At 45.2% G+C, this 26,058-nt stretch overlaps 1 protein-coding gene across 1 annotated transcript in view; it reads left to right on the top strand.

The window, feature by feature from the left end:
* Nucleotides 1-650: 650 nt before the first annotated feature.
* The window catches only part of kif13ba (kinesin family member 13Ba), a gene marked incomplete at both ends in the record, with an annotated part of 33,576 nt that continues 8,168 nt past the window's right edge, over nt 651-26,058 (top strand). The window contains 18 exons of the mRNA XM_079216987.1: nt 651-720; nt 5,661-5,754; nt 14,955-14,967; nt 15,655-15,715; nt 15,896-15,988; nt 16,769-16,949; nt 17,545-17,632; nt 18,020-18,154; nt 22,329-22,441; nt 22,884-22,995; nt 23,108-23,320; nt 23,410-23,520; nt 23,638-23,772; nt 24,407-24,537; nt 24,688-24,774; nt 25,082-25,272; nt 25,354-25,633; nt 25,772-25,934. Coding sequence (XP_079073113.1) covers nt 651-720; nt 5,661-5,754; nt 14,955-14,967; nt 15,655-15,715; nt 15,896-15,988; nt 16,769-16,949; nt 17,545-17,632; nt 18,020-18,154; nt 22,329-22,441; nt 22,884-22,995; nt 23,108-23,320; nt 23,410-23,520; nt 23,638-23,772; nt 24,407-24,537; nt 24,688-24,774; nt 25,082-25,272; nt 25,354-25,633; nt 25,772-25,934 — 2,271 coding nt within the window. The remainder of the gene's footprint in view (nt 721-5,660; nt 5,755-14,954; nt 14,968-15,654; nt 15,716-15,895; nt 15,989-16,768; nt 16,950-17,544; nt 17,633-18,019; nt 18,155-22,328; nt 22,442-22,883; nt 22,996-23,107; nt 23,321-23,409; nt 23,521-23,637; nt 23,773-24,406; nt 24,538-24,687; nt 24,775-25,081; nt 25,273-25,353; nt 25,634-25,771; nt 25,935-26,058) is intronic.

Genomic DNA, 26,058 nt, shown 5'->3' with positions numbered 1-26,058 from the left:
GTCGCGGAGGGAGGACGTAGTGGATTCCTTTGGGAAGAAGTAGATCATCGCCAGGCGATCTCTCTCCCCCGTTATACGCGTAGGTTAGCGGTGTCACCTCCGGGATGAATCCACCAAGGTGTGTAGCTCGAAGGCGGGGTAGTTTCCGGGGATGTTATGTAGTCAGATGGAAGGAAATGGCCCAAACTTTCTTCCTTTCCTGCCGCTGCTTCCCTGCAGTTTGCATGGCAAATTAGCTGGCTAGCCCGTTTTTTTTCCCTTCTTCTTCAGATAGCATATGTTTGCTCGCTCACATCCACCAGCTGCTTTAACACCGCACTTAATTTACATTTCTCCTTTCCTTCCAGCGTCCACGCCTCTGTGGATTTAAATTCGCCTGGAATATGAGCAGAAGAAGAAGAAGATAAGCAGCGGCGGCGGCGGCTGGCTTCCTGCGGGATTTTGTCCAGGCTTTTTGTGTGTGTGTGTGTGTGTGTGTGTTTTTTCCTGTCCCCCGTGGACATGCCTGGTCTATGGAGCCAAGCTGAGCGGAGCTAGCTGGCTGACAGTCCGGCTAGCGCGACATTTCCAGGCTTTTGGATGCTTGTTTGGCCGAAGAGCTGATTTATTTGGGATCGGCGCTACCTCCCCTGCCCGGGCAAGGACTCAGCATGGGGGAGCCCAGCCTGGACGACGCCAACGTCAAGGTGGCTGTCCGTGTCCGGCCCATGAACAGGAGAGGTGAGGGGGCTGCACTCGTTGGATGTGTTGTTGTTACACTGGTTAACATGATGGATACTTTGAGACTGTATAGTGCATCTAAATGTGTCAGACAAATAACATGAATGCCCCGAAATCAGATACACTATTGCACATCTCAGGTTTATGAGGCATAAACAACCACAGGTTAAGTGTAAATAAACAATACCAGGAGACTGGTTTGGTTTGACTTAAGTACCCCCCCTCCCCCTTAATTTCCTGGCAATGGGATGCCAGTCAGAAATCACTCACCCATTAGTGAAATTAGCTCCTGCAGATAAAAAACAAAGCTGTGGTCTGGATGGCACATGTGTGTACAGTGCTGCCATAGGGCTTCCCTCATGGCGGTCTGCCATGAGCTGATGTGTGAGATCTACTGTTAAAAAAGTTCAAGCGCTTTAGCTTCTTTGCCTCGATGACATCCAGACGCCAATAGCCTCTTGACTTCATCTGTCATTTGCTGCCACAACGTTTAACGTGGGCAACGGCAATATGTCAGAGAAAAAACCTCTTCTCAGGAGCATCATTGGTTACAAAGTATCTTTTACTACAAATGAAGTTGCCAGTGATATTATAGTTTCTGGACAGAGGCTCTTCTCTTACTCCCATCATCGCTGCCTCACTAACATTTGGCGAACATGCACGTATCTTCAGTCCACTAATTTTCCCTGGGCCGCTGCGTTATTATGTCTACTTATTGTCACATCCTCGTGCCTAATTTTAGAAAGGGCCGGGGTAACAAAGGCTCAGTGTTACACAAATCTGCGTGCAAATGCTCCGGTCAATTATATTGCACATTTTTAATTCAGCACACCGTAAAGGACGGATGACTTTTTATTCCTGGTCGATTGCCAAGTTGTGTTTTGTTTTTTTTTGCTGTGGGAGACCATGTGTCCCATGAAAGGAGGAGGAGGAGCAGAGCTGCTGAGGCGGAGGGGTTGACCGACAACTGGCAGACTGAATCACGTGCATTTCTCTCTCTCTCTCTCTCTCTCTCTCTCTCTCTCTCCCCCTCTCCCTCTCCTCCGTGAGCTGGAGAAGTCGGTCACAAGACCAAGGCAGTGGATCACCACACTGTTCCCATAAGCAGGGATCTACCCTGAACTCTAATCTAGAGAAACTCAGCAGTCAGGATTGTGTCGTTATTTCAGTCCTAACAATGCAGGGTTGGACATTTGTTTTGCGGACGCATACATTCGATGTATTCCTAGTTTTTGGAAGACAAACGTTTACATAACTAAAACAGCGAGACAGAGGCGGAGAGGTCACAGGTTGTTTGTGGTGGAATTCTGCTTCACATCAGCGCCAGTTAGATTCAGAAAGGGATGGGAGTTGCTGTAATGCTTTGTTTTTGTCCACATCTTATGCATTTCTAATGGGAGGAGTTATGTTCTTGACCACTTCCCAGTATGTGTGCCAATGTCCACTCTCTGCTGGAAGTGTGAATTGTTTAGTCGAGTACAGGTGAAACTTGACTGACACTGTGTGTGTGTGTGTGTGTGTGTGTGTGTGTGTGTGTGTGTGTGTGTGTGTGTGCGTGCGTGCGTTCCCTTTTAAATTCCAGTGTTGTCTGAATACTCAGACTATAAAACACACAAATCCTGTGTGCAGCCAAGTTTTTAAGAGAGGTTACCTGCGTTCCCAGTTGCTGTATTTCCAACTTCCCCGGTGCCTGATCTCAAACAGGCAAAGCCTATTTTGTTCAGTGTCAACAAATTCCTGCACATGTCTTCCATTGCGCAGCAAGAGAAGGCTAATTATGATTTTGGTGATGGTGAACAAGCAGGCAAATTGATGGCTCACTGAAGGCAGCGGTAAAGGGTTTTGGAACCAGCAGTGCCAAGTTTCCAGGAGTGCTTGTCTGATCTCTGAGCTCCACATCGTTTGCTTTCCAGGCCTCTCCACATTATTTGAGCTGCTCGTTTCAGGTACAGCTCCTTCCCTGTCCTCGCCTGCCAGACATTTGCTTCAGGACACGGCAGCGGCAGCAGCAGTAGTTATGGGAGGGCACTCGCATTTCCCCAGCTGGTGCAGCGATTTAGACCTGTGACATAATAAGTCGGCCTCTTTAACCTCAAGGGCACTGTTCCTGCGTCGCCCAGGTCGCGGAGGAGAGGTGCTTTAACAGGCGCGCTGCACAATGGCAGGAAGGGAGTGAGTCTGAATGAATATTTGCTAACGTTGCGTAATGCCCCGTGTTCCCATGGCTGTGGCCTTCCAAGAACAGAGCAACCCCAGGCGTAGCAACGGGCAACACCGGGGCCAATCGGCTTCCTGGCCGATGTCGGGGCCGCGGTGCCAAAACCGCCGCACCGGTGGAAGGAGCGGAGAGAAGTGGAAAGTGGGAGCCGCTGGTTGTGGAGCAAGGAGGGGCAGATAACAATGGGTACATTTATCCTCGCCACCACCACATGGCATCAAACTTTCCCCTCTGGGTTAGCAGGAAGTGAAGCCGCAGCTATAGGGGCACATGGGTAATGTAGGCAGAAGAGGAAGAGGGAAAGTTCAGCCTCTCTGCTTCAGGTCCCTCTGTTTAATTGTATCTTGTTCTTTTGCTCTCACTGTCTTTTTGTCACTTAGTCTCTGTTGGCCCACCCTGCTTTTTTTGCTGCTCTGTTGTGTCCATTGGAGGGTGATTCAGGTCCTCTGACTGTTTGACACCAAGTTTCCATGGCTCTACCCCTGTGTTCCTGCCAGGAGCGGCAGTGTTTAGCCTCACATCCCTAATGTTCCTGATTTGCACAGCTAGCTTCTTCCACAGACGTAGAGCTCCTCAGGTCGGGATTCCTCTTTGTATCTCTGGGAGGGCAAAATATGCCAGATGCTTACTGTGAATAGGAAGTACGAGTAGCCTACTGGAAATGCCACTTTCAGAAAAAGTAACAAACTAGGGCCGGCTAAACAGGTCACTTCTGTGTGTTTGTTAGGACAATGATACCACTCTAATAATTTGGCATGCAAAACGCACACGGACTGTCAAGCACCTCCACAGCAGTGAAAACACTCCTGGCATGAACAGAGTGGCAGGTACGGCAAGGTACTTGTAAGAATGCTAAGCTTCTCGTAACAGCGTTCACACTCACAAAAGCAATAAGTGGTCGTCTGGTGACGTCATCGCGCATTGAGGAAGGGTTTATTTGAAATTGCTCCGTCTCCCGTATACCGCAAGCAACCCTGGATGGTGCAATAACTGACTTGAGAAACTCGTATCAATTCAGAAAATGGCACATGCTCCACTGCTGACTAATTGACTGCACTGTACGAGCTGCTCCCTGCTTCAGAGTAGTCATGCCCTGATCAGACAAAAGCAGCTGAAGGCATAAATGCCATAAACGGACAGTGTCATCCTGCTCAAACGAGTTCCTGTAGAATGAAGGGAATTGAAACCGCAGGTTTTTTTTTTTTTTGTTGTCCTAACACATTTGTTGAAGTTCTGCATAATGGTTACGTAACTTGCGTGATAACCGAAAGTCATCTGGGGTCATGGCTGTGTCTGAGAAATCTAACCGTCTACGCTAGGCCAAATGGTGATGGCAATACGGTGATGCACTTTAAACTACAGGATGCTTGTTTACATGGAGGCTTGAACCAGGTCTGACAGTCGAAGGACAGTATATTTATTACCAGCAAGTGCCCTCTCTGCCGCAATGTCCTTGAGCAAACACTGATTTGCAAATAAAGGAGTGCTGCTCCAGCCTCGACATCTGACCCTCCTGTGTAAGATGAAAAATAGAAGATGATATCCCCACCAGAAGCAATACAAGGGGAGAAAGACTCCTGACTCCCACCTTTTATCCTATCGGCTTAAATAGCATGCATTTGTTGTTGAGTTTTGTTCCCTGCTTTGACAAATGTGGGTGACCTGATCCTGTATTATTGATTAGCTTAAAGCCTACGAGTATTTTGTGGAGAAAAATGTTTTTTGGCATGATCCTTATTATGTTAATTCCATATTTTGTGACCCTTAAAAAGACATTTTTACGTGAGCAATAAAGTAGATTGGCTTTATAAAAAAAAAATTCCCAGCAGGTATTCTTCTTCTGGTAAATGAGTCTGCCCTGCAAGTAACCAATTATCAAATGCCCTTTTTAAAAATAATAATGCTAATTTAAAATGCACAACCAGTTCTGCTAAACTGGATGCCCGGGACATGCTGGCTGTGTTCAGACAGCCATCATGAGGACTCCTTGGCAAGACGGATGAATGGAGAGACTTACCAGCCTCGTGAATTTCCAGTGCGGTTCGTGTTGTTATTTTCCAACTCTTCTGGTGGTTGCTTTCACAGCAAGTCTTCTATTAGAAGTTGTAAGACCGTTTGGCTGTGAAAACAAACACCAATGCAACGCGTGCTGCTTCATACTGGGAGCGTGTGAGCCGTCCGTTTTTTAGGTTGTCAAAAAGAGAACAGATATTCCTTCTGCACTGATGCTTCCCTTGCATTTGTCGGGTAAAACCTTGGTAACAGCCTCAATGAGCAACATTATATGCTGACCTGTACATGCGGTCAACATAAATACCTGAGTGGACGGAGCGTCAGGACCACTCTGTGTCCCGAGTTGCATCATGACACACGCAGGCCAGGGTCAGCGTGGGAGGTCCTTTTTGTGTGTGTGTGTGTGTGTGTGTGTGTGTGTGTGTGTGTGTGTGTGTGTGTGTGTGTGTGTGTGTGTGTGGAAGGGAAATAAACAGATTTCCTGTTCATATGCTTAGCTTAATGCTCACCCAAAGGTCATTTCTCAGACCTGGTGTTTCCTGGCACGCTCTAACAACTGTTTAAACTTGATGTTCCACAGAAAATGAACTATTTAATTGTGTGCCCCCAATCCTTGACATTGTGTTAAAATGTTGAAAACGGTCAAGGATAACCGTAGAAACATGTTCAGTGCTTTGGTTGTAACGCTGTAATGTCGTCTGATCCACAGAAAGGGATTTAAACACGAAATGTATCGTGGAGATGGAGAAGAACCAGACCATCCTCCACCCTGGCGGCGCTAACCTCGGCAAAGGAGACTCCAGGTACGCTGGTCACAAGTCTGACCACAGTCTGTGTCCACGTCACTGATTTATTCTCTTCACACAGATCTAATTCAACTAGTCGCTGCCTATAAATACATATATATCTTTATATATTTTTTTTTTTTCAAGAGGGGTATTGTGTATTGCCATATACATCTTATGCTGCACTGATCAAGAAAAATAGTGAAGCAAAGATACTGCGTGAGGTAAAATGAACAGGTGCCTGCAGGTATGAGTGTTTAGTTATGGGACTTTTAAAAATGTATATCGTCCAGTCGCTTCAATTTGCATGAATTTGTCTCTGTCATACTTCAGTCAAATCTGAAAACACCGACAGGCTACACGTCTATTTCTGTATGACTTGTGTGTCAATACAGCAAGCACTCTGTCATGGAAGTGTTCTTGTATCCCTTTCCCGATCGCTACTTTCAAGAAGCTGGTCTCAGACGTGTTAGGAATGTTTCTTTGTTGCCATGATGTAGCTTTAGGCCGGAAGCTGACTAACCAGCTGTTGGGCCTCCTCGAGGCAGGTGCATTTCCACTGGAATCACTCGTTTCCCTCGCTTGGCTTTCCATCCTGTTAACCAGCTGCTGTTTCTCGGGAAATGCCGATTGGAGTCTCGAGCGTCTCTGAGACGGACGTGTTGCACCGGGCAGAACAGAAGTGTGTGACTGCGTGTACTCTGTGTGCGAGCGCGTTGTCGGGGAGGTCTTCTGCGAGAGGGAGTGTTGCGCCAGTTGCAAAAGTAGTTAATCACCTCATCTGTAATGAGAGAGCTGTATTAATTACAGCTGTTTGATTTGAATGATGTAATGGCTCAAAATCAGCCCTTGGCCTTGCTCAACTACCGGCCATCTTGGAGGAAGCCAGCTGTGCAAGAAGAAAGACCTCCTTGTTGCTGCTGGAGCTGACTGCAGACTGCCGGATCAGAAGTAGTGAATAAGGCTGGCCTCTGAGCTGCAGGAGCAGACGACGACGACAGCAGCAGCAGCTTGTGTGTGTGTGTGTGCGTGTGTGTGTGTGTGTGTGTGTGTGTGTGCGCGTGTGCGTGCGTGTGTCCGAAGTGCCTCTGCCTGGAAGAGAGACAACAGCGTCGAGACGGAGGCGGACAGAGACAGTTACACATAAAAAGACGGACTCCGGTCCGCTCCTCTCTCCGCTCACTCCGCCGGGTCGTAACTCCCACCGCCTGGCTTCCTCCCTTTTTTTTCTCAACTCTTCCGTTTCCGTGGCAACACAGGAGGTTAACTCCGGGTCGCCGTCGGTGACCGTGAAGCCCCTTCCTTGAGTGTTGAGACGATGGAAGAAGGGGTAAAGAAAAAAAAAAACTCATTTACTCGAGCATCTGTCGACCATAAACTTCCCCCGGTGACTTTTATGGAGTACTAAACAAGAGCAGCGCTGTAGTTTCTCTCTCTGTCTGTCGCTGACAAAGGAGCGAGGAAGCAGCAGCAGGAGGATGGACTGACGGATTGCTGCACTCAGCGTGCAGATGCTATTTTAATTTGGTTGTTTGTTTTCCTTTTTCTATTTCCATATTGGTTAAATTGGAGGGTTATATTTTACTCTGCAGTTTTCTGAGGTTGTTCATAGGTGAAAAAGGCTTGAGTGTTAGGATGTTGCCGGTGCATTGTGTTTCCTTTGCTAACTCCATTACCAGGATGCTCTTAGTTTCAAACTGAGCAGACATATCTGGAGCAGATAAAGCATCAAAAGAGTCCAACTTTCTGACTGAATCCAAACTCTGTCTGGTCTTTTACGGCTCATCTTAGAAAAAACTACAGACATTGCAGGAGAAGATACTTTTATTATTACATTGATTGGCACAAAGTGTTTCAAGGATTCTCAGGCCACCGAGTGAGTGGATTACTTTGTAATACGGACGTTGTAGTTCTACCTCATGGTAGTTGTGATAAAAGATCAAATAAGCAATGACTATTACCCGCACTGTGTTTCATCAAATGTTCCGTCGCACACCGCGAGGAGCCTTCCTAGATAGGCGACTGACGAGGACACTGCGGACATATTCATTTCAGCAACATTTAAAGTCAATGGCTCTTATAATCTTTATTTACATTTAACCTTGAAATGATGCTCAATTTGTTTTTTTTTCCCAGTGTTTTCTTACTTGTCTTAGTTTCAACCTCCTTTTAAATGTCAGGGAAATGACTCATTAGGAACATCTGTAGATAAAATAATTGCGACCAAGATCATTTTCCAGGGGTGCAAAATCCTGTGAGTATAACAAAACCCTGTGCAGTGTTTTGGGGCCATAAGCCAAACTGGACCTGAAGCAATCACCAATGCAGTCCCTTATTGTTAACACAGGACCCGCTCCATCTGTTGTGATGCAATGCAACCTCACTGTTAATCATCTCCTATGGAATGTTTACCTGCGACATATTTATTCACCATCTTCACAGCAGACTCCTGGTATCCACAGTGCTACCTGAAGTGTTCAAAAGATGTCTGCTGCGGTGTTCTTGTGGGGGTTGTTGGCTGTTAAATATAGATGAAAGGTTTTTCTTTCTCTAAGGCTCTCAAAAAACTGTTTTCCACCCTGGTAATTGGTAAAAATAAAAACAGCTGGTTCACGTCAGCTGGGAAGTAGAAAATTCATTTGTAGGTGTGCATGTTTTTGCTGTGGAGCTTACAGCCGGTTAGTAAGAGGAAAGAATCTCCTACAGCTAAAACAATTAAACCGCAACCCTTTTCTTTCTTTTTTCTGGACATATTGCAAGTCAAAGCTGTTTTCCCTCTTCTCTGTGTACTGCTTACAACAAGGTTGTGGAATTAACCAAAGAAGGCAAACCAATTTTAATTGCTTGACATATTAATATTGACCAGTGTTTGCTTGGAGGATTGTGGTCATTTCCTAATTGGTTGATGTAATCTGATACAGGGGTCAGAGCACAGAAGATGTAGGGAAGAGAAGTTTCAAAGGCAGTCTCTTTATTACTCCTGTGAGTGTACATCATGTTCAGGCCTTTAAAAGTCGAAAAAAAATTAAATCCCCCAAAGGTTTTGGAAAAGTCATGGAACATATATATGTATGTATGTTCATGACGTTCATTTACGCTGAATTTGAAATAATTAAAATGCTTTTAAAAGAAAGACGCTCAGAATATAAGCAGGCATACATGCAGACATCTATATAAATGTTTATTCTTTTAATCAAACTATTGTCTCTCGTTCATTTGTGTCATTTAAGGTTTACTGTATGCTTTGGCATTCTCATTGTTAGTTTAAATACTACATCTTCTCCCTTTTTTATGGATACGCCGAGATTTCACAAAATGTTTGGTCATGGACATTTGGTTTAAAGTCATGGAAAACCATTGGTCTAAACGCGTATGAACCCTGCTTACTATACTTAGAATTGACCGTCTCATCCACTCGGGCAGGTGAGAGAAAAAGACCACCCATCATTGGAAGTGGACCACGTACAGGATTGTTTAAACACTGAACCTTGAACAACCTGAGACACAATAGACCTCGTCCACCCAGTGTGTAGACCGAGTCGTTGCCTCTTACTTGGGACTGAAGTTTCATTCTGTAGTTTACCTGATGAAATCATACACACACTATTTTTGAATTCTTCCTTATTTGAAGGTAATTTCCCTTCATCTTTTTTCTTTCCCTCTCCTCAGTCGTGTGCTTTGCCTGTGTGTCTGCTTCAGTTTTTCCACCAGCAGTGTGAGCTGGGCAGCGAGACTTTAGTTCCTCACGCTGCCACTCTGTGACTCACTGGTAATGGTGACATCAATCTTGTTTTATTAAGTATTTTTAAAGTACTGCTTTTAGAAGGATCATCAAGGAAGTATTAAGGCTGTGATGTACGAGCTCTCCGACAGCTTTAAATTGGTCTGTTTCTGGAAAAGTACACACACTTTATTTTGTCTGCTGTTTGCTTTTGCGCCTCCTCTCCCCGAATTGCTTTGCAACCACCACCAGGGATGTCCTGACCTCCAGAGTTCGACCTGCGGGGCCAGAGCACTCGTTCCCAGTCCGTCTGATAAGCAGACGGCTAATCTCCCTCGCAGCTGTGTCGTCAAACACTGCAGTTTGCATGATGACCTGAGGCTGTTTGCGTTGGATCGGTGAAGCTGGATTAGGGCTGGGCGGAATGGCCAAAAATTCATATCACGGTATTTTGTAAGATTCTGGCGGTTTCTCGGTATATCACGGTATTTTTTTCTCCAAATAAACACATTAATTTATCGACACCGAAAAGGACCGCCACCGCCATCGTTATTCACCACTCGCTCGCAACTGGCCAGCAGCTGTTTTGATTGGTACATAGGGAGCTAAACTGGAGGGATTTAGGACCCAGGGGAATCTCTTGATACTAGTGGCGCATGCGCGGCCGTAACGACTATTGTCATTCTTCAGCAGGCAGCAACATTTAATGTTTACAGTCACAGATACGTGTACAGCGGTCTGAGCTGCTTACGTCTCACGGATAGAAGTTGACTCATGTTGTGCAAGATATGACATCGCCAAAAGGCATGATGGGTAAAGCCCGCCCACTTTGCTGCACAGGAAAAGACTTCTTCCTGCACAAGAAAAGTCTTCCTGTGTGGGCGGTGTCATTTACCCAGCATGCCTTTTGGCGATGTCATTTGCACACCACGAGTCAAATGAGTTAACATGAGACGTAAGTAGCTCGGTCCGCTGCTCCCTCAGCTTCAAGCTGTGAACATTAAATGTTGTTGCTGCCAAACAGCGGCGACCGGTATGACGGTATATGACAAATTCATACCAGTTCAACCGGTATATCGCACAGCCCTAAGCTGGATGTTGACACTCGCCGACAGCGATCTGTCTCCTGTCAGACATCGGTGATGCAACACGGGAGTGGCTTGGTTTCACAAAACTGAGCGGTGAAGTTTTGATGCAAGGCAAAGTGCTTTAACGGTCCAGCCTGAACCGCTAACATAATGACAGCGTTGGGAATTAAGGAAAGAGTGTGTCACGCTGGCTCGTTCTCAACACGATTTTCCAGTTTCAGACCAGGCTCAGGTTGAGGCTTTGGACCGTTAATGCTACTGAGTTAACCAAAATCTATTTATAGAGGGTGAATATGAAAGTATAGCAACCATTTAGCAGCATATTCTTTTAACGTTGCGTGCTTGGCGGTAACTCAAGCGTCTGAGGCCTCCGTCATCGCATTCACAGAGAATCCCAGCCATAGGAGAACGGTTGTGCAGCGGCCCACTGAATAGTGGACTTTCTCAGGAATACATTACCATGATGAGCATAATCTACGTTTGTTTGAAGAGTAATAAGAGTGAAGAGGAAGCAATCGTTTATCCATTCTTTAGCGTATAGCTCCAGGGGGCTGCTGGTCCATCTCTCAAATATGTGAGGAGGCTCATCTCTGCCCGTGTAGAGTGGCTGTCCAACTATGTGTAGTTGGACAGCAGCGTTGTATCCAAATATGCAGATTTCGCTGCTAGTGAGGCTGAACCCCCAACTGTGTGAGATGGTATGACTGGATGAAATTAGCATCGAGCTCATGTTTGGCATGACCATCCGGAGTCGGGACCCAGTTGAAGAATTTCATGGCAAGAAAATATCTTTCTTATGGACCGGTTCACTGTTGGCGATGGGCAAGTTGACACATTGACATCAATCATGCAAACTATTTCTATTTTCTCGGTCCGCCTTGCTGTTGACTTTTCTGTGAAGAGCGTGAAAGCTAGCGTATGAAGAAAGCACAGCTCCGGTTAACACGCATCGCATGGATGGAAAGTGAAACGCGTATGTTGGGGTTTCTGTTTGATGCGAGGGCTTCACGTCAAGACGCACGCATTGATTTCAATGGTCCTTGCATGCTCCACTAGCTGTAAGCTTGGCATGGTGCAAATCAATCAGTGTTTGTAATTTTCAGGTTTAACCGTCGAGCCAGATTTCAATTTTCCAGTAGAATGTGTAATATGTATACTTATGTATTGGATTTATTTAAAGGTGTCTTGGTAAATGGCAAAGAAAGGTGAGTAAAAGCAGACAGTAGTGCTAAATTATTATCGTTTTAGATATTTTCCCTGCCTGAGATTTACTGTCTTGAATTGTAGGCATGCGCTGCAGGAACCATGAAACATTGAGATGACATCAAGAATGCGACACATCTGCCTTAAGCCAACAGCTACACATACCACGTATTTACATGTAAATGGAATAAATGTATGTACAATATAACTGCCTGCCAGAGAAAATCTCCTCGGGCTGTGAATAATGTGGTGAAACATGGGCCTCTTTGACATGGGAGTGCATTTTATTTCACCATTTCAGCGCCATCCATAATGCCGAGAGAACGCTGTGCGTTTCAAGGTACATTTTTAAAGTAGCACAGCACCTGGGCAATGATTGGTATCATCCACTTTGCATACGGTTTATCCTGTTACGTGTCCTGTTGTCGGCCTCGTCAGTGTGTGCGCCGTGTTGCGCTGATGCTGTTTCTGCTTCAGCTTAACATTCCTCTTTCCTCCCCAACCCCCCTGGCTACCTTCAGTCTCCTTTCCATCCTCCATTCCTCCCTACACAGCCGAGGATGGTACAGTCCCAGAGAGGAAAAAAAATGGAAGAATGAAGAATGCAATGACAGTAGAGAAAAAAAAAAGAGGGTGGGGGCATGTGGGGGGAAGCGACCATGCATCAAGTTATTTTTTAAATGACGGTGATCAGAGCGGAGGAGCAGGCAGAAGGGAGGAGGGACGAATGGAAGTGTTCGAGGACCGAGGGAGGCGGGCTCAGGGCTCTCCTGACTGCCTCGTTCTCCCGTCTCATTGGTCAAGGGCCATGGCCGACCCCTCTCGCCCGCAGCCTCTGAAGCAGCCACGACAGCTGTCATCACTACGTACGTCAAAACCCGCCACACGGATTTCAGCCCTAAAGTGTCTGGAGATATGACCGTGGGGAGATGGTCGGCATGGCCGATGCTCAGAAAGACCCCCCCCCCCCCCCAAGAATATTGGAAATCAGAGATTCATGAACAATGTCAGCGAGCCTTTAGATTCAATAGAGTCGCGGTTTGAAGAGAGCTGCTGGAATCAGTTAGGCTTGCTTTCGCTGCAGCACGTCAGCAGTGGAACGTCAGTGAAATATGAAGAGTTACAGATTGGATCTGATGCTGGCTGCTTAATGCATTAGAACTGCAGCTTTGGCATTTTGTAAAGAATGTGCACGGGTAAAAGGAAACAGGTGTGCAGGTGTCTGTGTGTGTGTTCCTGAGCGAGTCTGAGACATTTTTGTGACGTAGCTCGGGGTCAAGGTTTGATAATGCAGTGTCGGGTCAGGCTTTTAGCTCTGAGGAAGGCTGGAGCAGAAGGAAGAGGAAAGAAGAGCCTAACTTTGGTGTATATGTTTCCATAGAAGCGCCCGACAGGAGAGGATTTTTATAAATCAGAAAGAAATGAATCCGAGCACTGCAGCCTTTGTTATAACTGCCATTGTTATGGCTTTTGTTCCCTCGGGTCGTTGTCATATTGCAGAAAGCTCTTCTTTGATTAACGCAGTGACCCAAAGGCTGACATTAATGCCCCAATGACAATTCAGTCACGAGAAAGCGTGTCAGTTAGTTTTATTCAAATTTGACAAGGAATTGACATGACATTAGCGGAAGTTAATTGTTGGCTCATGACGCAGAAAATAACCAACTAGAAACCCTGTCACTCTTTAGTGCTACCAACTACATGCTGGAAGTAGATATGTTACAGACAGCTCCATTTTAAAATATTTGACAGGTAAGATATATTCTATGGACAATGTTGTGATGATTATCATCATCAGAAGTCATCATGGTTTTAACTCTGAAATGTGTCAACTGAGCAGCATTTGTTTTGTGGATGTTGTTGTCATTTCTCTTATGGGTATGTTTCTCTTGTCTATTCCCAAAGCACAGTAAAGAAGTATCACTGTCTTTATTGAGCTAATATTGCGCTGTGTTGATTGTCCTTGGATAATAAATATGTCCAGTAGGTTGAATCCCCAGTTTAAAAGCAGATTGATGTGGAATAGGTTGCCGCCGACTCAGTGTTTTGGATGTTGAAATTCAATTAATGGTAATTAATGTTGGACCAGGGTCCCAAATATGTGCGAGTCAGTATGATTATAGACCAGCCACTCTTGTAATTTACAGGTGGCATATTGCTCTGTGTTCTACAAAGAATCTTTTTGCAACTTTAGGTTATTTCTTACTTATTCAAATGGATTAGCCTGGTCTGGATTCGTTCCTCATATGCAGAGATCAGATCAGTTTCAAAGGACATGGCTGTTGGCTAAACTCAGTAAATTCTGACATGGCTGTGTGTCGTGTAAATGTCTGCTTGTGATATATTTCCTCCGTTTTTTTCCTGTAAAATATCACAGATATTGGGGCCAATCCCGCTGTCTTTTTTTAAATGTCAATTTATTTTTATACATCAGAGTGCCTGTTCATCGCTGAGCATGGCTTCGACCCAGTAATCTGTCCACAGCACCGTCTGATTCCACCACACGCTACCCAACCCTCTGCCAACTTCACTACCAACCCCCTACACACATGCCCACACGCGCACACACACACACACACACACAATTCCTAACACAGTCCCAGAAGCTTTTTTAATTTATTTAGATATGTACCCCGGTCCTACCCTAACACCCACAGATGCACACCCTTACCAAATCCCCTAGGAAGTTGGTTTGACATTTTGGTTTTTAAACAAACAAGAAGTAAACAAGCTACTCCCACACACGGCTGATAATGACTTAAATGTGTGGTAAAGTGACTGAGCCCGGGCCGGCGGCTCTATCTCGGCCTTTTGTCTTTCATTGTGTCTCTGCTCACCCGTGTCTTTATTGCTCTTTATGTCCTTTTCCCTCTCTTTGTCTAAAAAAACCAACAAAATAAAAGTGTTGATAAATAATTTCTATTCTCGGTCTGCAGTTGGCTTGCTGTCCCTGCCCCACAGCACGGTACGCCTCCAGTTTGCGGAGTTTAGGCTACTAAATACGATGTTAAAAGTTGCTGTTATGAAACTGTGTGTGTGTGTGTGTGTGTGTGTGTGTGTGTGTGTGTGTGTCCAAGGTCAACTGCGGTGTGAAAAGCATATTGAATTTGCTTAATGTACTGCACCTTCTGTAACATGTCCACTAAATGTCATCTTCCTATCTCTCCACATGCTGCCGTGGACCTTGACCCACCCAACATCAACAGGAATCAGTCCAAGGTAACAACACACACGCGCACACATGCACACACACTTTTAAGACTGAGCTTAGTCCGCGGCTGTGAATCATCACTGGGTACAAAGCCGCTGTATTTCACCGACTCAAGTTTGTGACTCGGGAGCAGCCGCCCAGGCAGCGACGCAAAGTCATGATTTGTAAAAAAGAATTGCAGAAGGGTCTCGTTTAACTTATTATATTTGTCTTTGGCTGTACGGAGGTTCACTTCACTGTCAGCTTTTTTCTATTATTTGAAAAATTCCCCAAGTACCCGAACCCATAAACCACATTACACGTAAAGTACTCTGTTCCACAAAGTTGAAAAACAAAAACAAATTTCTATCCAACTTTTTTCCTTTTTGTTTCTGAAAGACAATTAAATCAAACAAGTACGCGATGTTGCACAAATAATCTATATCCAACGTTGTTTCTGAAAGTCAATAAAATCAAACATTTTGAAACTGGAAAGATGGATAATATCTACATCCTAATTCCCAGTTGACTGCCAATTAAAACAAATCTATTCATAGTCAAGCTACAAATGGATGAAAGCTCCAGTTTCATATATTTATGGACGATTTACCAAAACCTGTATGGCAAGTCAACGGTGAAATAGGTTTTTAAACGTTAAGATTGCTGCGCTACAGTCGACATGTGTGTCTCATGCTGCGCCGTGTTTCTCTCCCCAGGTCTTTGCCTACGATTACTGTTTCTGGTCCATGGATGAGACCGATAAGGAGAGATTTGCTGGTTAGTTCATGAAGTGATCCACTCTACACAGTATTTAAAGTTTTAAAATGTTTTCACTAAAACGGAAGGGTTCAGTTCAACATTCACAAAGAAATACAATTACTCTCTGTGTGTGTGTGTGTGTGTGTGTGTGTGTGTGTGTGTGTGTGTGTGTGTGTGTGTGTGTGTGTGTGCGTGCAGGTCAGGAGGTGGTCTTCCAGTGCCTTGGGGAAAGTCTTCTCCACAACGCCTTCCAGGGCTACAACGCCTGTATCTTTGCCTATGGACAAACTGGTAATTAACCGTGAGACGACTCACTCTTCTGTTGCCAACATGATGTGAATCTTTTTGCATCGTGATTAAGAGGGGAGTGTCCGTGTCGATGTGTTGCAGCAGGAAGCTTGGACAGCCTCTGTGCTCTACGCTATCAACCAAATACCGAAGCTCAAAAGCCGTTTTAAACTAAAGCAGAACTGTAGAGGCATGAAAGACCAAGAACATGTTGCAAGAACCCAAACACACCTCAGCGATGTTGTGCATACGGCTTAGATATCTGTTTTCACTCCATCTTGATAGACTCCAGTGTCTAAAGAAATTATGGTTAGAATGTTCCAGGTTTCTGACACTGAAGAGGTTTTAATTCAACTTAATGTTTTAGTTGGAGTGGCATCTTTTTTTACTCAAAGATGGTTTTCAAATTCTGCTCATCTTATGTATATAAACACAAAGGACAAAACTTAAAATCTATATAAATCAGTCCAGTGCAGCACCACCTTCAAGTCCGACCTCAATAATAAACCTATAATTGAATCTACACATGTACGACAAAGCCAAGGCATGCTGGTCGTTATTGATATTTGTTTTATTGAATTTTCTTATATTGCATTCTTGTACTCAATGTAGGGGCCACTTGTTGTTTTAATATTTAATGACTCAGTGGAAATGGCAAGACTAGCTTGACTGCGATTTCTCAAAGTTTTGCATCAGCTGCCATCTTCCCATTCCCAACGACCTGTCCCTGGTGACACCGTCTGTGTGTGTCTCTGTGTGTGTGTGTGTGTGTGGGGTTACCAGGTTCGGGGAAGTCGTACACCATGATGGGTTCGGGGGACCAGCCGGGTCTGATCCCGCGGCTGTGCAGCGCTCTGTTTGAGCGAACCCAGAAGGAACAGCGGGAGGAGGAGTGCTTCACCGTTGAGGTTTCCTACATGGAGATCTACAACGAGAAGGTTCGAGATCTGCTCGACCCAAAAGGGTATGACCTTGACCTTTTCTCTCTGTGTAATGTATAATGTATATATATGACATATACAATATGTCTGTAAGATTGCTTATAGTTTTTAGTCATGACGGGGGGCATCAACCTTCAATATAAGTAAATCCGTCTCTGGTAAGTTGCTCTACTTTGTGGGTGAACAACCAGTGTCTGGAGTCTTTTTAACCTCCAGTTGGTTGTAGAACTGGAGGAAGTTGCTGGTGGATTCTGGTACCAGCTGTCAGTGGATGAAAAGATCACTCTGACCGAGTCCAGTTCATCTCCAGCAGGTCGGCAGTAAATCAGGAGCACAGGCCTGCGTCTGCTGCCCCAGACTGCATGACCGTTGACCCTCCCTCACTCTGTGACCTTTAACCTCAGTGAAAGGGGCCAAAGAGAAGCAGACCATCTGACAGCCTTATGGGCTTTGCCGTGGAGCAGAGAATGATGGAGCTGTGAGGCCCGGAGCAAGTTTGAATCAGGGGTCAGAGAGTCCCTATGAACTGGGGGAACCAGCTGAGCCTCTATTGACACTCCTGCTAATGCATCAGATGAATAGTAATTTGAGTCTGTATTATTTATTTTTTTTGTCCAGGGGAAAACAAACTCTGAAGGTGAGGGAACATAAAGTTTTGGGTCCCTACGTGGACGGCCTGTCTCGACTAGCTGTGGCCTGCTACAAGGTAAACATTTAAGTATCTTTATGGTTTATTGACAGCTACATGCTGTGTTGAATCCTTGCCGCCACTCTCACTTCTGCGTCCAGCAGACACAGAAGTGAGAGGCGCATCAGACTTGCATTTCTTCTTACTTTGATCTTTAAACTTTGAGGATTTGTAACGGCATGATGGCAGCGGTCTTCTTAGTAAATGGTTTACCAAACACACTGGAAAGGGGCCAGTAATAATGATTTATTAATTATTTATATTGTATTCCAGACCCAAACTCTTCGCCAATTGAAGGAGTCACTAAATACATAAACGGGCATTGAAGCCCACCAAATTGACTGTATGTTATTCCACAGGGGTAAAGCATATGTATTTATTGTTTGATTTATTTTGCTCCGCCAGGACATTGAGTCTCTGATGTCGGAGGGGAATAAGTCTCGGACCGTCGCCGCTACCAACATGAATGAGGAGAGCAGTCGATCGCACGGCGTCTTCAACATCATCCTCACGCACACGCTGAAAGACTTGGGGTCTGGGGTAAGAGATAACGCACACGGTGGCCGGACCTCAGTGGCCACTGGCTTACTTTCTATTGTGCAGAAGTTGCATCGGCATTCTGAAAGAAGAAGTCCATCCTTTCTCAGTGTGTCCCCTCCACACCTCGGTGTCCTACAAGGTTATTCTAGATTGCACATCATCAGACGTTCCCTCCCTCCTCCTTTTGCCCCAGAATCCATCTGCTACATCTGGGATTTGGCAGTTTTATTTTTCTTCTTCTTTTGATTTATAGTGTCTGTCAACATATTCCAGACATTTTTTTTTTTAATCTGTACCAGAACAGAAGTGTAGGTGTAATTGTGTACACTTGGCTGGGCGAAAAAAGTGTCTGGTATCAATCACCCGCCTGCCGCCAACGGAGGGAAAGGTAGTTACACAACGGGATGATGTCAGCTCAGCTGTCTGACCGGGCACTCTGGGAAAAGAGCCTAATGACTCTCCATCCTCACTGACCCACTTGGGCTCTCCTGCTCCTTGCTCTTATTTCCAGATAAACTTCACCCACCAGCGACTCCTGTTAATAATTCAAAGGCGTGAGTTAGTCAGCTGATACAGTCGGCTCCGCTTTCACGGCACACCCACAGTCAGTCACTACGTTGGTCAGTCAGTCGGTAGCTTCATCAGGCTGATAATACGTAGTCTGTGAATCACATCCTGTGTCTGGATGAGTCTGTTCTTTACTGCTTTATTTTATTGTCTTTATTCAACATACTAAAATAAAAAGTATGCTTTTTAACGACAGTTGATGGGCAGTGAGAAACCGTGTGGAAGCCCCAGTGTAAATGAAAACAACCAAATACTTATCTTAATTTGGTGTTTAGCAAAGATAAATCCTGCTTTTTTCCTATACAGAATTTCATATTTTTTGTTTACATATTTGGGATTTTGTATTGTTGTTCGGACAAAACAAGTAATATGAATGACTTTTCTGACTTATTTTGGACTAAAAGAGTCATGAATTAATCAATGAAATCATTACTAGATTAATCAGTAATGAACACAAGCATTGGTTGCATGCTTTGTTGTAGTTGTAGAGTTCAGTTGCGCTTTAATTATACGCAGGCCATCTTGTGTTTTTAATGCTCACAGCATCGGAGCTCATATGTGCTCTAAAGCAGTGGTTCTTAACCTTATTGGAGGTACTGAACCCTGCAAGCTTCATCAGTGCATTCACCGAACCCTTTGTAATTGGGAAAATAAAATATGATTTCTTCAAAACATAGGTATATATTTTGTTAGTGCACAAAATGAACCAAATTAAGACCAAAATTAACAAAACATGAATTTCACACAAAAACATAACTCAATGAATATTTACTGCAAATCAATGTGACGAAAAGAAGAAAAATTGTGCGTTGCGGCCCGACATTGCTAGTGTGAACCGGGCTTGTGTGTGTGTGTGTGTGTGTGTGTGTGTGTGTGTGTGTGTGTGTGTGTGTGTGTGTGTGTGTGTGTGTGTGTGTGTGTGTGTGTGTGTGTGTCTTGACCCCTGCCGAACCCCTGAGAGTGACTCACCGAACCCCTGGGGTTCGATCGAACCCAGGTTTAGAACCACTGGTCTAAAGGCTCAGTCCAGATGAGGAACAGTGATGAAGGGACGGGTTGAAAAAGCAACACGCTACCTGTGACTGGTAGCAAACTCATCGGATGAGTCATTCTGACGCTCGTTACAGGATTGCCTTTCAGTAGCGTGTCCTGCTCAGACTTGTCAACCAAAGACTCAAAGTTCAGTCAGTTTGAACTTTGGCCCCGTTTGCTGCCACCTCTCAGTTGTTTGCTGTTTCGTTCTCTGCTTTGCTGAATCCTCAACACCAAAGCGTGATGTAGTTGAGTGTTCAAAAAGGAATGTTTGGGGTTTTTTTCCTCCCTTTTTTTTTTCTTCCCCCCCATGACATCATCTACTAGATTGTTTCCCACCTGCAGCGTATTGATGCCCTGACACTTGCTCTGTGCTGGGACCTTAAAGCTGCTGACCTGGTTACTGACCCAGGCATCGTCTCTCATGGTTTCACGAATCCCTCGCTAAGAAAGGAAAATGCCTCAGCGGCTGGTATTTCCTCCTCGTCTCTTATTTCATCAGCCAGCTAGATATTATGAATTGAATAGGACAAAGGGTGTCTGCATACTGTACGCAATTAACAAAACTGTAGAGACATGCACATTGAAAAGAAAGTGGTTCACTGGTAATTATTTAAAGGTCTGGCACCAGCAGGTAACAGGACCTGGCACTGTATGTTAGAATCCAGTCATTGGTAATTGCAATAAGGAGCTGTGATTATTTTAATTGACCTTTTCTTATTTAACCAAATGCGTCAGTTGATAATTTTGTAGCTTCCAACTGTACATACTGGTGTTCACATTCACCAGCTTCGCTTCCAATATGGGTTTACAGTCACGGGTCCTAGTTTTAGAATGATAAAAATGGTCTATTTTGGGATTTAATTTGCTCCGTCACGGATGGAAATCTCTTGTTGTTTTAATAATTAGTGTTACTCTGGTGCTGGTGTGAGGCTGATCTGTATCAGTGTAGTTGAAGTTGATCGTTATCATTTAGTCTTATGACCAGGTCTTTGCAGGATTCAGGTTTTGCGCAGATGTGAGCTGTGCAATTACTTTATCTTCCGTCTGTTTTTACGATCAAACTCATTCTTTTGTTTTCACAATACAATGGAAACTCAAAATGTGACACAGTGACAGTCACGCACACACAACCCACCTTTCCACACACAGCTCCACCTGAAGCTTTTTAGATTTCATGTAATGAGTTTCTTGTATGAAACAAAGGGAAGTTTGTGTGTCTTACAGCCTCTTGTCCAGTAGTCGTGACTAATTTTAGTCGGCAACGTTTTTCTCTCTAAGATTTACTATCTTGAGCTCCACAAGGATTCTTATCTAAAAATAAAAACACGTGTTTTCAGTCAGTTTATTTTGACATCTTTTTGCAAAGGTCACACCACAAGAAGATAGCAGAAGAAGTGTGGAATCCAGATTGATTAAATGGAGGCATGAGTGTGTAGGAGGAAATCGGTTTCCTCAACAAGTAGGGAAATCTCACAGGATCTGAGAAATGTCAGGCACCTCATTGTTTGTCTGACGTTACTAGGAAAACTCTTTCCATTTGGAGTCTTATTAAAAAGACGCCTGGCGGTGAAAGCCTGAACACCAGACATGTTTTACCAACGCTTCTCAGTCGACATATCCCACACTGGCTGAGCGAAGGCTTGCACTTCCCAGACGCACTGCGGCTGAACAGGCCGGCTGTAGACGCTCTGCTGGGCCGCAGCCAGGTGAAGATCAGGTGTTAGCATACAACCCTGTCAGCTGCTGCCCTGTCAGGACCGGGTCTGTCCCAGGAGAGATGGCAATGGGATATCCGCACCTTCAGCAGCCCGGGAGAAGGAACCCGTCAACAAGAGACTGAAAGATGAGAAATCAAAGTGTAGCAGAATCACAAGAATGTGAGAGCGGCAGAGAGAAGGTCTGAACGAGGGCCGACGACGGAGTCCAGCCGAACCGGAGCAAAGACGCCGAGGAGCTTTCTTGTTGTTTATTCCTGGATTGTCTGTTGCCGTCATGCTGGCAAATCAGAGAAACGCTCGGTTGAAAGCTGCTGAACCCCCAGCAGGGGTTGCCTTGATGCTGCAGTGTCTCCTTGGTGATTAATGAGCCATGTGTCAGATGTGGATGTTCGATACCGCTCTTCTTAATGTCACGGACCGCGGCGCCAAGTCGTTTGTACGTCCTAGACCGGAACATCAGCTGGTTGAGATTTTTCAATAGACAGTAATGAAAATCCATCAACCCATGTGTCATGCTTCAAGGCCGGTGTTGAAGCTGCACATCCATCCAGCCAACGGGGGTGGAGGGTGTAATTCATTGAGGAAAATATTGCCTAATGTTCATTCCTACCAGTTGTGCAAGTGTTAAAGCGGTCTCTCTGGGCAGAATTGGCAAGTTGAAAGCAGTCTCGTGTGGACAAAAATGTTGACAGAAAAATCGAACAATCATCCGCAAAATCACTTTTCTTTTTAATGGAAAGTAGGGTTGGGCATTAATGTTTGAAATAATAAAAAAATATGCAAGTTGTAATTTTTGCAGTTTAATACACTGTAGAAAATGAGACGATAATCAGTCTGTGTCTCTTTCTCTGCAGACGAGCGGGGAGAAGGTGAGCCGGTTGAGTCTGGTCGACTTGGCTGGGAGCGAGCGAGCAGCAAAGACGGGAGCGGCCGGGGAACGACTGAAGGAGGGAAGCAACATCAACAAGTACGCAAAAGCAGTTCACCACAGACACACAAACCCATGATGGAGTTGTTTACCACCCGATCAGGCTGTTTATTCCAGTCTTTACCCCATAAATTGTCTCACAGATGTTTTGTCTCTCGCAGTATTGTTTCCTTTCACAAGCCATTTTGTTCTCACCACAGATTGTTGTCATATGCCGCTTGAGACGCTTTTATTTTATTTTTTGGGGCAATTTGCATTTAAAGCTGTGCATGTGAAAGAAAGCATATAAACCGTTTTTCTTTTTAATAATTTTTTGGTGAATTTGTTGCCCAACTACAGCAGCTTTACTTTCATCTGTCTAGAAAAAACCCTAAAAACAAGCTTGATTTTCAGATAATCCCAACACACGGGGGACATACCGATATCAACCGTTAAACGGATACATCAAAAGTTAATTTGAGTGTTCTTGTGTGTTTGTCAGGTCTCTCACCACGCTGGGCCTTGTGATCTCGGCGCTAGCTGAACAGGGAACAGCCAAGAACAAGAACAAGTTTGTTCCGTACAGAGACTCGGTTCTGACGTGGCTGCTGAAGGTGCGGACACGATTAACACGTCCACCATGGACTGGAGACATTTCCCAGTGCATGTTCTTTATTGTCTTTATAATTTCCCTTCATGTCTCTTTCCTGTCTCCTCCTCCTCCAGGACTGTCTGGGCGGCAACAGTCGCACGGCGATGGTTGCAACCGTGAGTCCAGCAGCCGACAACTACGAGGAGACGCTGTCGACGCTGCGCTATGCGGACCGAGCGAAGAGCATCGTCAACCACGCGGTGGTCAACGAGGACCCCAATGCTCGCATCATCAGGGAACTCCGGGAGGAAGTAGAGAAACTGCGAGTACAACTGACTCAGGCAGAGGTGGGAGATCTTCATAATCCTAGAAATCAGCGTTTAGAAGTCTCTGCTTGTGCATACTCTCATTGGCCGTATTATCTGTTCCTCCCCAGTCTTTGAAGGCTCCTGAGCTGAAGGACCGCCTGGAAGAGTCCGAAAAGTTGATTCAGGAGATGACCATCACGTGGGAGCAGAAGCTTCGCAAAACAGAAGAGGTTGCACAGGTGGGAATGTGGTCATTAAACTAAATGTATTGAGCTACAATACATAATCACTACATTTGGTTTAAAAAAAAAAGAAAATTATAAATTGGATTACACAGTCTCTGTCTGTTTTTGCAGGAGCGCCAGAAGCAGTTGGAGAGTCTGGGTATTTCTCTCCAGTCTTCAGGGATTAAAGTTGGCGACGATAAGAGTTTTCTTGTCAACCTTAACGCCGACCCCGCCCTCAACGAACTGCTGGTGTACTATCTGAAGGTACACACAGGATACCAAGCAATATTGTCACAAAAAGTGAACTCAATTCTTGTGTTTCACACAATTATCAATCCATCTTCACGGTTAAAACATTAGGTCTCAACTCAAATCTTCATAACTGCAAAGCTACTGAAGTTTCATTTCCATAGCAAACTGGCTTCGCAGGATTCAGTTGTCATCTGGCTGACAGTGGAAAACAGTGTTCTGTGTAGTAGGAGGCCTCAAGACAGGAATTATACCCAAAGCACAAAACTGCTTTTAAGAAAACTAAATTGAGCTGGTCTTAAATTGGTCAAGTCAAGTTTATTTGTACATTAAACAACAAGGTGATTCAAAGTGCTTCACATAAAAGCATCAAAACATAATGCAGAGAGAAAGCATTAAAACAGTCAAAAAGCTAAATAAAAATTGAATAAATGTTGCAGTGCAGTTTAAGAAATACAATGCAAGTAGTGAGATGCAGCAATTTAATCTGGTTTAATTAAAGGCAACAGCAAACAGAAAAGTCAATCTGGGTTTAAAGGAGCTGAGGGTCTCAGATAAACAGATTAAAGATGTATAACAAGACTGTTTAATCCAGTAGACATGACATGTCTAGTACATTATATTGTCCATCCCTGCTGCTTCCGTTCAGGAACACACAAAGGTTGGCTCAGCGGACTCTCAGGACATCCAGCTGTGCGGCATGGGGATCCAGGCAGAGCACTGCGTCATCGACATCGCCGCGGACTCAGCGGTCGTCCTCAGTCCCTACCGCAACGCTCGGTAAGTAACGCCGACGTCACGGACCCCAACGTCTGAGTGTGTATGGGGGGATAAGGACCTGCAGCCACGGTTTGGAGTTGTTTTACCAATGGAGACATCAGTCGTAAACGGTGAATCATGATGTCATTGCTGTCTGTTTTGTGTTTACAGGACATGTGTTAATGGTTCTCCAGTGACCAGTGCTCTGCAGCTTCATCATGGCGACAGAATCTTCTGGGGAAACAACCACTTCTTCAGGTAATTGATCCAATATTACTCAATATTTGGTTGGTTTCTGTTTTCCCAGCCTGTACACACAAGAAATATTATTCATCATACATTTGACATAACTTGCACCTCCTATATGTAAAGCTTTCTTCAATGTAAATAATTACTCAATTTATTAGCGTTCTTATTTAAAAACACACCGTTCTTCTATGCATCTCAAATTTCAGTTACGTCCGTGCAACATTTTCTGTACCAGGACGGATTATAATTATAGCACCATTTTAAAAATATACCACATATCGCTGATTATCCGATTAACTGGACACCCTGCTTGCAGGATCAACCTGCCTAAGCGGCGCTCTCGGGGAGCTGAGGACGAGGAGGGGGAGGGTGGCGTGATGAAGAACAGCGGCAGCAGTGAGCAGCTGGATGCGGATGGGGACACAGCCAGCGAAGTGTCCAGTGAAGTCAGCTTCTCCTACGAGTTCGCCCAGACGGAGGTCATGATGAAGGCCCTGGGCAATAATGGTGAGGAGGCGTTAAGGATCTCTCCACTGCATTGACAGAGCATTAGTTTAGTCTCCTGACTCCTCTACGTTGTCCCGTCAGACCCCATGCAAGCAGTCCTACAATCTCTGGAGCGGCAGCATGAGGAGGAGAAGCGCTCCGCTCTGGAGCGGCAGAGACAAGTGTACGAGCAGGAACTCCAGCAGCTCCGCAAGAAGCTGAACCCGGACCGCCTGTCGACCGGCCCCTCTGGAGGGCCGGCGTCCGGCCAGCCGGGTTCAGGACAGCAGTCTCACTACCGCAGCCTGGAGAGACTCAGCATGGGAGGGATGAGTCATTCCACCAGCGCTCAGAGCAGACTGAAGCAGTGGAATGAGGAAAGGTTCGAGTGCACCCGCCGAATTCTTTTTTATTTCTTTATGTTCATTTGGATATAAATGCAAACTCAACACCACCTCGTTCCATTCCCTCCCCCTCGCCTCCGTCTCCCCTCCTCCCTCCCCCTCCGCTCCTCCTCCAGGGAGGCGGTGTTGGTCAGGAGTCTGCGGCGCTTGAGGGAGCAGATAGTGAGAGCAAACCTCCTGGTGCAAGAAGCCTGTTTCATCTCCGAGGAGCTGGAGCGACACACAGAGTACAGAGTCACTCTGCAAATCCCATCAGACAACCTCAACGCAAACCGCAAGGTCTCGCTCTCTCACACACAGCATGTAGACACTTGCACTTGCACAGATTTCCCTGTCATCTGTTTTTAACACAGGCAATTCTCAAATGTGTGTGTGTGTGTGTGTGTGTGTGTGTGTGTGTGTG

The sequence above is a fragment of the Taurulus bubalis genome, assembly GCF_910589615.1.
Source record: "Taurulus bubalis genome assembly, chromosome: 4".
In the NCBI taxonomy this organism is placed as follows: Eukaryota; Metazoa; Chordata; class Actinopteri; order Perciformes; family Cottidae; genus Taurulus; species Taurulus bubalis.
The sequence above is the reverse complement of the archived record's forward strand: the minus strand, read 5'-3'. Positions and strand labels throughout refer to the sequence as shown.